Source organism: Momordica charantia (assembly GCF_013281855.1).
Source record: "Momordica charantia cultivar OHB3-1 chromosome 6 unlocalized genomic scaffold, Mcharantia_2.0 BLBB01000006.1, whole genome shotgun sequence".
Lineage (NCBI taxonomy): Eukaryota > Viridiplantae > Streptophyta > Magnoliopsida > Cucurbitales > Cucurbitaceae > Momordica > Momordica charantia.
In genome coordinates, this window is record NW_028275164.1 from 21,989,121 (window position 1) to 22,003,343 (window position 14,223).

Sequence of the window (14,223 nt, forward strand, 5' to 3'; positions counted from 1 at the left end):
AAGCATAACTTATGAATCAGGTTATGCCATATTTTGGATTCTCCACGTCAAAAGAATGAGACGAGTAAGCATTGTCTTGAGAAGAAACGCAAGGAGATAGTAGCTATTGAAAATAAACATGCAACAATTGACTACAGTTAGTTTGATGTGTATTTTTAATTGTTTTGTAACTTTGTCAATTGTTTATATTTTACAAGTTTTATATTTATTTATATGATTTTTATTTCTAGGTTGCCAAATGTCTCGACGAATATTAATTTTGTATTTAGATCCTCAACTCATTACCTTGTTGATCTACATATGATACGTGTGTATTGATATACCACTGATTGATATATATTATTAATATACCTTTTTGATATATCTGTGATGCTATGAACCTTTGATATACCTCTAATATGAGTCCTTGATATACGTTACCAATATACATGTTATATGTATGTGTTGACACTACAAGAAAAAAGATTTTTTTCAACGTTTTTGCTTCAAACGCACAAAAAAAGGTCAAGAAAAATCACTTCTTCCATAATTCCCAATGCTTAATCAATCTCCATTTGGCATAATTTTAGACTCATGGATGTACTGTTCGCTGCTCAAGTATTGACTCTAAAAATGCACTATAAGTCGCACTATAATGGGTAGGGAACAGAGAGAAGTCGAATGGGAAGCGTAGAGAATTGAGGAAATGAGCACTTATTTATACACAAACGGACAAAATACGTCAAGACAAGTCATTGCACAAAGTCACGCCATTGCACGGTCTATAGTGCGGCAACGAGTGTCAATGTGCGACATAATGGCTAGGAGAAGCAACGACGAAACCCGAGCGGGTATAAGAATTACTAGGCGGCAGAAGACCATTTTGTTTAGCAGCAAACAGACTATAAACATGAAACTGCACATCGAGGAACCAAAAATTACACCAGCAACGCTATTTAGAAGGTATATACTTGTGAATTGTGGAATGTCTTCTCTTTTATCTCTTTTATGGAGTTTTTTGTAAAAAATGAGTTTTCAATTCTTGTAATATCGATCTAGAGATCACTACATTTATTAGAAGGAAAAAAAATTGATCCATGGCTCTCCAAAGAGACCGTCGGAACTTGGATGGCTTTTACCAAAATATTCTTTCCTATCAGCGTGAATCTTGTTCCTAACAAATCAAGTTTCGAATCGAGTTCTTCCATATAGGTCGTTCGACCAAGATTTAGATTAAAGGCTTGTACACAAGTCAACTTCGATAGAATATTTTTCATAAAAGAATGGGAATCGGAGTGGGCAACAGATTCGAACTTCAGTCATCAAAAGAAAGCAGAGTGGGCCAGGAATAATTATCTAGAGGATTTTCAGTTCAGTTCTAGTCGAACCGGAATCTCTCCAACCAATCAAGCTTATCCTGGAAGAAGACTCCATGGCTAATCATATACTAGAAGGAATAGGAAAAAGAAAGTCAGCACGAAATTGCTTCTCAAGCACCTGTGTTTTGAGGTTCTCAAGAGAAGTCAGTTTCCTCCATTGTAACCTGTGAAGCTTCTATTGTGGGATTTTTATGATTTTGATTTCAAAAACAGAACAGAACACTGAAAAATACCAGAAATATAAGGATAAGACAGCAGGCACGGATAAGTAAACATCTAATCAAAACAAACGAAACAAGCAAATCCAGTGCTATATTTTTATTCATTCACGAGAGTTTAGGACTCTTCCTGGAAGAACTAGAGCACTTGGATTTAGTTTTCTCAATAATGCTTCGATAACAACAGCAATGAAGTTCACCCTTGCAGCCCAATAATGCCTGAAAAAAGAACAAAACAAAAACAAAAGTTAATCCTCAAGAATACATGGTAGACTTAGACAACTTTGGAAGGGCAAGGAGATGGAAGACAGACAGAAAAAGAGTAATATCTTTCAGGGTTTAGATTTGCTTACCACAGGCTACTCTGCCACCAGCGTTTCCAGTGGTCAAGCTGAGTTCATGCCCACCTGGATATCAAGAATAGAGCAACTGTTAATAATATGTATGAAAAGGTGTGTTTGCAAATGCTTTTAGGTGCTTTAGAAAAAGTACTCCAGTAAGAAAATGCTTAATAATATTTTTTTGAGTATTTGAGTGGAGCCCACGACTTTTTGTTCGAGATATATGCCTCAACCAATTAGAGCTATACTCAAATAAATAAGGTTGATGTTTGCTCCTACACTCCTAAAACTGCTTTTGAGTGCTTCCCAATCATCCACTCAACTAAAAGCACTCTAGAAATTCTTTCTCACAAATCACTTTTAAGATGTTTTTCACTTTTATGTGAACCACTACTTTGAATCACTTCCAAACATGAAAATTTTGAGCGGAAAACCTCCCAAAGTTAGCTTAAATATACTATCTATCAAAGACTAGGAACTTGAGTTTGAACCCTACCCAAATTAATATTTGATAATCACTTATAGAGTTTTATGCTAATTTCCAAGCCCAAAAGTGGAGAATTTTAAGAATATGTACAAAAGTTTAAATAACCTATCACCTTAAGCTTTTGGGTTAAAGTTTAGCGGTAAGGACTAAAGACCGACTAAAAAGTTGGAAATGCCAAAAATCAGAAGTTTGGGAGGATAGACTACCCAATTACTCCAAAAAAGTTGAATAATATGAACCACTAACGTAAGTATATATTAAAGGGAATATAATCTCAATACAACTTTAAGCCAATATTCTTCTTACTGCTATCTTAAAGTCGGTTCTCATCACCTCCATACTATCAATTTTCTGTATCGGCTGTATTATAATCTACATGCATGTTTATGAACCCTGCTGCCATTCTAAATATTCAAATGAAAAAAGAAAAGAAACATGGGATAATATTACTAAAAAATTTTCCCCTGAACCAAACACTTGCCTATGGTGCAGCCTTAAGCCAATTGATAATAAGTTTCTTTTGGGTTGGGATATGTCAGATATAGACCAAATACTATCAAGAAGATTTAAAAGGACTCTTGAGCAGCAAATGGTTTGAGATATTACCCTTGCCAAGATCATCAGGGTCAGCATGGACCACAACAGCTCTTCCGATAATGGAGTTAGGTCCAGAGAGAGGAATCTGCATGAATTTCTAAAGCTTAGAACATGGAGGAAGATCCATACTATTGGGTGCCTCTGGCAATACAAAAATGACAGAATAATTAAACAGGGGCAGTCGAAAAAACCTGACAGTCAGTAATCGTGAAGCTAGCTTTGCCTGTAGAATTCAGTCAAATTCAAAGTGTTAGCAGTTACTGAGCATCCAACAACTATATCATAGGACGCAATACTCAGATCCAACATCAAAATAGGTATATATTTCTCAAAGGAAATCTCAGACAAGATCACACTCTTACAAAAATAACCTAAACAAATATAACATAAATGTTGTAAAAGAGGCAATAGAATAACCCAGCAAGATTTATATTTATTTTATGAAAAAAGAATGAAACATACCATCTTCACCAACAGTAATGTTCCCTAAATCACCAGCATGGCGATTCTCATCCTCAGGAGCACCATGCTGTTTTCCAGCAGGGTTGAAATGTGGCCCTACAAATACATTTAGAAGATTTAATGCAGATAAAGGAAGGTATCTATATTTAATAGTTCAGAAGAATCCACATAATTCAAAATAGAGAGGTAACATAAATAAAAAATTGTATATGTGTCCAACAATACCAGTTGACATGCAGCCGTTGGTTGTGTCACCGAGGGCATGAACATGGAAACCGTGAAGCCCAGCCTTGAGACCAGAAACATTACCCGTCACAGTAGTTGGACCTGAAACATTTCGGATCAAGTACAAGAAAGAAGAAATAGCAATATAAGTCGTAGAGATGAAACCCATCACCAAATTACCATCTCCTTCTTGGGAAAAAAAGATAGTTCCACTGACAACGTCGCTAGCACCAAGAACAGCCACAGCCTTCACCATGTTTTCTGTGATCTAACACCCTTAAACAAGATTAGACAAGGTGACATAACAAAAACACTAAATCAATGAAAGAATATGGAGCTTAAGAGAAACATTTACACTCTGTTTGGCATAAAAAAAAAAAGTCCAAGAAATGATTTTAAATACTGTGATCTGTAATTCGAGAAATGTTTTTAAATTCTTGATCTTGTTTGGAATTAGAATGGTTTTAATTGAATTTATTCCAATTCTTTGTCTTGTCCGGAATGAGAATGGTTTTAAATGAATATAAGTAACTTTCTTTGTTTGGATGTTTGCCAGAAAAAATATAAAAAGTTTACTGATTTAGGAATTTAATCTAAATGTATTAATTAAAAACTAACATATGAGAAGTTAAATAAATAATTTACTTTGAAATTCTACGAAATCTTGTCAAATCCCATTGAAAACAAGATACCATTCTAATTCATGGGATAACAAGCAAGGGAATTCATGAAACCCGTCTCGCTCAAAATATAGAGGTACCAAACAGACCATTATTCATTCAACATGCCGTCAGGGACTTAAAAATTAACTCAATAATTGATGCCCGCATGTTTCATACTGTCACGAATCAGGTAAAGAAGCAGCTCCGAAGTTCCATAAACATTGAAAATCACCAAACAAGTTCACAAAAATCGGTACAACGATAAAAGAATACAACAGTCAACGATATCCATTTCGATACAAAACAACAAACACAATCTCGAGCATCAAAGAGTACAAAATCATACTGATATTACAAGCACTCGAATCCCATCATTTCGAAATTCGGGACAAAACTACACCGATCGTTGAGGTAACAACTAAATTAAGCTAAAACTGAGAAGAATTAGGGGCAAGAGATCAAAACAAAGAGCTAATACAGGAAAAAGCGATGGATCTAAGAGAGGAAAATGGAGATATCACCTCAGAACACCCCTTGGAGAGCTGAAAGAGAGTGCAGGAGAGATTGAATTTGTGGAAGAATCTAGAAATATGGAGACCTAATGGTTTTTACAGATTTATATAGTGGAGGGACGTGTCTCTCTGCTTCTTCACCTGCCTATTCGTCTTTAGGGGTAATATGGTAGTTTCATAATCAGAGTAGCAGCGCTTTTGGAATCAGGATGGTGGTCACGTGCTCATGTGAATCACGGAAATGGCTGCGGTAGGTGTATAGCTACCCTTCAATGTTAATAAAGATTGTGTTTGAAAATAATGGTAAAATTGGTGATTTTGGAAAAAAAATTTAAGTATAATTGATTTTTAAAAATTATTCTTCAAGTGATACCTTAAAAATCAATTTAAAATGATTTTGAACTTTCCTAAAATCAATTTTTTAAATTTGTCAAACATGATCAGTGGAAGGAAAAATGATTCTGTCGATAACAAAAGTGCTTTTGGTCATGCCAAAATCACTTCCAAACACACCCTAAGGCTATATTTGGTTGGTAACATGAGATGTGAAGAAAAGAGAAATGTGAAAATAAACGATTCAATTAAAAATAGAGTTATATTTTAGTCAAATGGAGCATAGCTCAGCAGTACTTGACATATATGTGAGTTCGATCCCCACCCTAACATGTTGTACTAAAAAATAGAGTTATTTTAGTTTTTATTTAATACGAGTTTTGTGGCATATTTGAAAATTGAATCTCAATTTTAAAAATTGTTCAATGTGTGTTTAGTAATATATTTGTAAATTAGCTAGCGGTAGTTATTAACTAAATATTTAGTCCGATGTAAAATAATGTTAATTAATTTATTAAATACGTTATAAATTTTGAAGAATTATTATTTTACAATATTCTATAATTTATATTATATTATATTTTACCTTTTTTAATTTTAACAAAAAATAAAATGAGTTTATAACCTAATATAATATGTTTATCAAAATTTTTATTTTTTTTTAATGTAAATCCGCATTTTAAAGTTTTAAATTTAAAATCTAAAGATGTAAAAATATTTCATAATTTTTATTATTTGGATCATATAATCCAGAAACAGTTTTTTAAAATAAAGTTGCTATACAGATATTCACTAAATCCATTTGATTAAGTAAATATGAAAACAAGAAACAAAAGTTGAATTGCATATCAAATAGGCCCTAAGTTTCTATCGACATTTTCATTGATATTTCGATAGGTCTATTAGTTCAATATCAACATAAGAAATGAATAACAGTTTTATAATCTATATCTATATCTATATCTATACTATATTAAAATGTCAGGATCATAGAAAACATTTTAGGTCTATTTTGCCCTCTCAATTTTTCATTTTAGGTCTATTTTGCCCTCATAATTTTTATCAATTACTTTTATCAGCCCATGTAATATTTATTAATTTATATATGAACAAAATGCCCCACTCAAATGTTGTCTAATTATTGATCAATACAATTAAAACCATTAAATGCAATGAAGGAATGTGAAAAGATGGAAACGTTTTAATATTATTTAACAATCATTAAAATCAATTATTAAAATTCCATACAACTAAAATGCATAAGAAATGTGAAAAATATGAAAATGTTTTAACATTATTGTGATTTAATAAAATTCCATAATACGTTTGGCTTATTAAAATTTCATAATTAAAAGAAATTTATTATACATTTCAATACAATCCGTTTGGCTTTCCATTTGCATATAAATAATGTCTCAAAACTTACCATTTACGGTATCTTGAAGCCAAGTACTCTAGAGAAAAGCCAAACTTTGATCCTTCAAGGTAAGTAATTAATTTTCAATTAATTTAGTTTTTTAATAATAATAATTATTATTATTATAGTTTCATAATAATTTGTTTATCAAATTTCAGCTAGATGACAGAGATGCCAACTAGATCTATCGCGGAATTGAACCCATTTCAAACAGGGTGGTCGACAAGCGTAACTATTGTTAGAAAATTCCTTGAAAAAAAATTTCCAAGCAGAAAAGGAAATCCAACCAGGATACAAAAATTCATTGCTACTGATAAGGAGGTAAGAATCTTTTTAAATTCATTTGCATTCTATTTAATGTGATTGATTATAATTGGTTTCAAATATAATTGTAGGGAGAAAGTATTCAAATTATTTTGTTCAATGATTTGATTGAGAAATTCGCGGCAAAACTAGATAAGGAAAAAACATACAGAATTGCTGATGGGAGTATAAAGCCAATTGACACGAGATTCCCAAATGTTAATGACAAAATTGAAATGTCATTAACACAAAACAGTGACATTGAAGAAATCAAACGAGAGATATATAACTTGAAGAGATTTAACTTAGTCAGCTTCGAATTAGTGACAAATGCAAATGACACGACTACACAAATGGGTATGTATGACATTGTAATTTAATTTACATGGTTTGTTGGTTGACAAAATATAATTTCAAATTATTTGCACATGTTTTAGGGGGGATTATACAGGTGAATTCAATGGTCGTTCGTAAATGCCAAGCAAACTATAGCAAGAAGCGCGAAATTCAAATCATGGGTAATAAGTATTATTTAGATAATTTGCTTATATTGATTCGCTGTTATATGTAAAACTATTGATTGATAAAATAAATCTAATACCTAACACAGGTGCAGATTTAATATTCTAAAATTGATACTATGGGATGATCTAGCTGAAATTGAAGGACAGTTCTTAGAAGAAAATTGCGGTGGAAATAATGTAATTCTTATCACAAACATAAAAGAAAGTGTCTACGAAGGTAAAGTCTTTTACTTATTGCATAATTTAATTTCGTACAATTGTAAATCTTATTACTAATAATACTTATTTAATCAATTTTCTAAAGAACAAAAATTTGAAGATCTTAATTTAAAAATATATATATATATATATATGTGGTTGGTTTACATTTTTTTTTTAGTTTTTTAAATAATTTTTTTAGGATGCAAAGTCTTTCTAGAGATCAAAAACTCAGAGATCTTTTACATCCATCAAAAAAGTCGGTAGAAGCAAAAGAAACAGCATTGAACGACATTATAAAAGGAAAAGTTGAAGATCTTTGTTGTTGTTTTATTGGAAGAATTGTAAAGATTCAAAACAAGGACAATCTGTGGTTTGAAAAATGCAAGACATGCAATGAAAGGCTACATCCTAGAGATTATGATTCTACTGCATATTGTTATTTGATGGTGCTGAATATTTGATCGAATGTAGTGCAGCGGAATATTTCAATGATTTGAAGGTAATCGGTACAAAGTTTTCTTCTTTTTTTTTTCTTTTACAAAAATAAAACTAAACTTCAATGTTCCAAGAAACGAAAAAGGAAAAAAGCAAGTGTTATCAGAAATTGGTGTTGGCAGAAGATAAGAAGTATTATTTTTTGGTACGAATGGATAGAGAGAGAGAGCGTGATCGGGCAGGAAAGCAGATTATTGTTCAAGAAATTTGTACAGTTGGTTCAATGGCATGGGAAAAATTTTGAAAATTGTTTGAACCAAAATAAAGAAAATCTCAAACGTGCCAAATTGGGAGATTAATTTGGAATGAGAGGAAAGAGACGTCAGTTATTTTATTTTTCATGCAGAGTTGTTGTTGTTAGAAATGCTCAATCTGTTTTAGTTTGTTACTACTTTCTAATTTAATGAATATGTTTTGGAGTCGATACTTTTAAGATTTGATTATGATATTTAAAAATTCAATGTTTAGAGTTAAAATAATTATATCGATTTCATAAAATTCTATCCAAACCATACTTGATTATACCTCAATTCAATATACATGCATGTAAAACATTTTAAAAATAGATATGCCATCATTTTGAATTATTGACTTAGATAACAATTTTTTGAATTGAATTTCAAATAAGAAACGGTTTAAAAATTTGAATTTTTAGAATGATTATTCTATTTTCAAATTTGTATTAATTCAAACTTGTAATAATCATAAATATCCATTAAACTTTATACATGTTTAATTTAATATATAAATTAATTTAATTAGAATATAAAAACTTTCACCATTAAACTAATACATTTTGAATTATTGACTTAGATAATGATTTTTAGAATTGAATTTCAAATACAGTTTAAAAATTTAAATTTTTAGTATGATTATTCTATTTTCAAATTTCTATTACAATAGAAAACTAATAGGAAACAGTTATGAAATTAAAGTTCGAAAAATTGTATTTTTAAAATAAAGCTATTCAATGTTTAGCATTCTTATTATTATTTAAAAAAAAAACCAGAGAAGACTTAAAGAGTCCTTTCATATTAAATTAAATTTAATAAATTTGAAACGTTCTAATTGTTGTATAAAAAATAATTAATCATTTAAGTACAAGAAGAGTAAGAACTTTAAATATAGAAAAATTCATCATTAAACTCATGAATTTTAAATTATTGACTTAGAAAACAGTTTTTAGAATTGAATTTCAAATACGAAACAACTTTAAAATTGAGCTATTTAATGTCACAATGGGAGTGGCTCCCTCCTTGAATGACTCCATACATGTCTTAGCCTCTGCCGTTGGAAGCAGTGAAGCAATATTGCTTCATTATCATAACCATCCAAACTTTTGGAAAAACTACCAGCCGAAAGTAGAACTTCCTGTACATCTGAAATAACCCAGAACTCAATATGACCAAGATTTATACTAAATTAAAATAAATAACATGAAAACTAGGAGAAGCAAAATAAAAGTGACCCTAATTACAAAGTATCTTTGAAAATAGAAAAATAGTTATAAATCAATTACAGTTATGAAATTAATGTTTGAAAAATAGTATTTTTTTTTTAAATCTAAGCTATTCAATGTTCAGTTAATGCATTTTTTTTTGTGAAAAAAAATTAAAATCTCTTAGAGAGTCATTTCCAACAACTGTATAAAAAAAATAATTGATCATTAAAGTATAAAAATAGTAACGGTACAAATTTAAATAGTAATTATAATTAATATTCATTTGCTAATGGTCAAATTCAAATTCTATTACATAATTAGTTGCCTTTTGAAATTTTTAGTCTATTCTACTCTCTATTTCCTATTGGTTTCTTAGTTGACATGTTGGTGCAAGTTTAAACCAATGCAGAAGAAAGTATTCAATTCCAATCAATTCCAATCAAATCAGGTCAGTCTCTTATGAAATTCATCATTCATTTTAATATTTATTTTGTAACTAAAGAAAATTAATTCTAAATTTTCATTTTGCCAGGTTTTAGTTTCTACAATCTTCATCAAAGGCCAGGGAGATATTATACTCTGTAAGTTCTAAAATATTTGTTCTCTATATTGATACAATTTGATATATTTATTTATGTAATTTGGTAGGAAAAACTATTTGATAGCTTAAAACTATATATATATATATATATATATATATATATATATATATTTTTAATTCTAATAGGAACATAACACTTCACCACATAATCAATATCTGTATGTTGTAAGAAAATTCAATTAAAGAAAAATCAAGAGATTAAACTTAGAGATCGTGAACGATAGGCAACATTTATAAATAACTAGATGGTTGAATAAGAAATATTCAACAATCCTGCATAGTAAAAAGAGAAAATATTAAAATTTGTCTATCAAAAATTCACAAACAAACTAAATATATACTATATTTGTTGTGATTACTTATGAATTACCATAATTGACTAACCTTCTTATGTTAAAAATAGAAATGTTCTTATATTCCTCGACTTTGATTTTTTTTTTATCATGTTGGTTTATAAAAAAATCTAAAACAATGGTAAAATAATAATGTACAAATATTCAAAATTCATTAACAATAAATTTCAAATAAATAAATAAATCCACCTACCTAGGATTTAATATCCTACGAGTTACCTTGTCAATCAAATGTAGTAGGGTCAGGCGGTCGACCAGTGATTAGTCAAGGTGCGCGCAAGCTGGTCCGGACAAACGGATTTCAAAAAATAAATAAATAAATAAATAAATTTCAAATAAATAATTAAAATAATAATAGTATCACCTTTTGTTAATATCATATTTGATATTTGTGAGAGATATAATATAGGCATAAAACACTACTACGAACCTCCGTACTAAAACAAAAAACAAATAGCATACATCAAAGAGAATAAAAACTAAAATAATAACCAATATAAAGTAAAATTGAATAATATAAAATATTAAATTCCAAATGAAGACATAATTTTAAACCTAGAAACAAATAATAACCATCAAGACTGAATTATATGTTTTTAATAATATCAAATTATACCAACAACAAATAAAAGTATAATAAAAAAATAAAACGAAAATCATTAATAAAAAAATATAAAACTTCAAAGGAACACTTAAAAGATCTTATAGCAAATAATACAATAAAAAAGATTCCTGGACTTATGATTTAAAAAATTAAAATTATATTATATTTTTCATAAATAGCAAAATATTAAACTTCAAAAGAATACCGAAGGGACAAATAAAAATAATAAAATAAAAAACCAACAAATCTCCAGAGGTGTGTCTTTTAAAAAATAAAAAGTATATACTAATGACGAATAGAAAACTAAAATCCATAAACTAAAAAATATCAAACTTCAAAAGAATACATCAACTTAAACTTAAAAATATTAAACAAGAAAAGTTGAAAGAGACCTAAATAGATATATTTTTGATAGATTATCACGCAAAGGAAGGATATATGTTTAGGTTGAATAGCTAAAGAAAAAAGAAAAGAAAAATTAGATAAAATAAAATTAAGAAGAAGAGAGGAAGGTAGACGAAGAAAGGAAAAAAAACAAAGTAAATAAGACCGGAGAGAAAGGGGAAGAAAGAAAATTTGAGGAGAGGAGCATGAAGAAAAAATAAAAAGGTTGAAATAAGTAAGGGTTGTTTGACGTAGTTAAATAGAAAGATTATGAAGGATTTTTTTTTTCTTTTTAATATTTAATTTATGGTGACAGTACACGCCTTCCCTTTTCTAAAAATACTAATTTTTTGTTAATAAAATTAATATATGGAAGTTAAGGTCAAACATTAAATGTAAATTTTCTTTTTTTTTCTAATGTTGTCATATTTGATTTCTTTCCATTTTTATCTTTATAAATTTAAATGTTTTTATCCTTTCTAAGTTAAATTTCAATATTCAAAGTAAGTCATTTATGATTTCGTTTTTACATTAAATGTATATCAATTAAATCAAATTATTTATGAGAAAAATATGTAAATAAGTAATGAAGAGAAATTTTTTGTCAACAACAAAAAAAAGAAAATTTTAAATTTCCTAAAAAAAAATCTATCTTATAATTTGGCTTATATTTAATTTATTGTGCATATTCCTAAATTTATAACGTACAAATAAACAAACATTACGAATTAAATTTCTTTTTTCTAAATAATAATTTTAATAAAAATATTAGACATATTTAAATAAATAATTGAATACGAATAAAATCACAATTTTTAATAAGAAATTAAAAAAATTAAGGATGAATTATGTTCATTAACATTATTAAAAGAAAGAAGAAATAATAATTTTTTAATATGTTTTTTTAAATTTACTCCACAACAATTCATATTAAAATATATAAAGCTTTCAAAAATTAAAAATAAAAACAAATTACTCCATTAGTTTTTGTATTATCTGATTTAATTTATTTCCACTCTCTTTAATTTTAATGATTTAGTAATAACATTTCAATTTTTAAGGTAAGTCATTCAGGGTTTTATTTTAAATTAAATGTATACAAATATATACTACTTAATTAAATCTTTTATAAAAAATAAGTTTGTTAACTTCTACAACTATACAAGGTGTCTCCCTTCTACTTTTTCTACCAACAAAATTTGTGGATTTTCTCCCTCTTAATTTTCTTTTTTAAGTTTGAAACACATATATATTAGTCTCTTAGATATTTTGGAGTTATTTTATGATTGAATCATATATTTTATAATTAATTTTGTTACTTTTTTTTATTAAAAGTTTACGTATGATTAGAATTCTGTAATCTAATACTTAGCATAAATTTAATAATATAGTAAATATTAATAAATTCATCATTAATTTCATTTCAATATATGATCAAATAAATTGGGAATATCACGACCAATACATACCTTTTTTAGTACAACTATATATATACTTTATTTGTAATATTTTTTTTTTCGTGATATTGTATTTTAATAATAAAAAAAAGTATCTCAAAAGATAGGTGGTTGTAATAAAATTATTGTGTAGAAATTCGTTAGGATAGTTATTAGATAAAAAAGAATTAAAAAAAATCACTTATGCTTGTTTACACCAGGATTAACTTCCTTATTATTATTTTTTCCTTTTTCTTTAATTTAAAAGTATTAATATTCTTAATTAAAAATTGATATATGAAGTCAGGTCTATCTTAAATGCAAATGTTTTTTAAGTGTTTTTTTTGTATTGAAAAAAATGTTTTTTTTTGTTGCCATGTTTAATTCTTTTCCATTTTTACCCTATGCATTTAAATGCTTTATTTATTTATAAATAAAATACCAGTATTTAAGGTAAGTCCTTCATAGTTTTATTTTTACATTAAATGTATAAAAATATATATCAATTAAATCAAAATCTTTTATGAGAAAAATATGCAAAATAAGGGATGAAAGGAGACTTTTTGCCACATATATATATGTATATTAAATTTTAAATTTCCTAAAAAATGCCATCATTTAATTTGGATTATATTTAATCTGCTATAAATATTCCTAAATTTACAACTTAAACATTGAGAATTTCCTTTTTTTTTCTAAATAATAATTTTTATAAAAATATTATATATATTTAAATAAATAGTTGAATAGGAATAAAATCTTAATTTTAAATAAGAAATAAAACAAATTAAGGTGTTAACATTATTAAAAGAAAGAAGAAATAAGAAGAGATTTTCTATTTTTTAAAAACTATTTTTAAGTAACAATTAGTAAATTGAATTAGTCATAATTAAGGTAAAGGTAAACCAACAAATCATGTAACAAGAATTATATTATTCTTAAATGCAAATATTTTGTAAAATAATCCTAAAATGTAGTTTATATTATCACTTCTTTTTTTCTAAAAACTATTATTTTTACAAGTCACATTGGATCACTACCTGGTTTTGATGTGAATAATTAAAAAACTTTCATCTTATACATTATTTATCTCCATAATTTGTTTACTATTTTAAAATTATTTTGTAAACAGGTAGTATGAATGATAATACAAAAAGGAAACGATACTCCACACTTTCATAGGAAGAAAAAAGAAGGGCAATTGAATTGTCAATAGAATCAAGGAAAAAACGACTGCACAAAGAAAGTAGCAAACATCTTACTAAAATA

General features: G+C 27.7%; 1 protein-coding gene across 3 annotated transcripts; it reads right to left on the reverse strand.

Moving 5' to 3' along the window:
• Positions 1–1,640: 1,640 nt before the first annotated feature.
• LOC111025346 (superoxide dismutase [Cu-Zn]) lies at positions 1,641–5,027 on the reverse strand. 3 transcript variants are annotated; one of them, XM_022303193.2, is made up of 8 exons: positions 4,872–5,027; positions 3,869–3,956; positions 3,689–3,790; positions 3,464–3,559; positions 3,193–3,224; positions 3,011–3,086; positions 1,930–1,983; positions 1,641–1,795 (listed from the first exon to the last, which is right to left on the reverse strand). In XM_022303193.2, exons 2-8 carry the CDS (start codon positions 3,942–3,944, stop codon positions 1,773–1,775), a joined length of 459 nt encoding a protein of 152 aa, XP_022158885.1. In that variant the 5' UTR covers positions 3,945–3,956; positions 4,872–5,027; the 3' UTR covers positions 1,641–1,772. The 3 variants fall into 3 exon arrangements, with proteins under 3 accessions (XP_022158885.1, XP_022158886.1, XP_022158887.1); XM_022303194.2 differs by having other exon boundaries at positions 3,869–3,964; positions 4,872–5,000; XM_022303195.2 differs by having other exon boundaries at positions 3,869–3,949; positions 4,872–4,948.
• Positions 5,028–14,223: the final 9,196 nt, after the last annotated feature.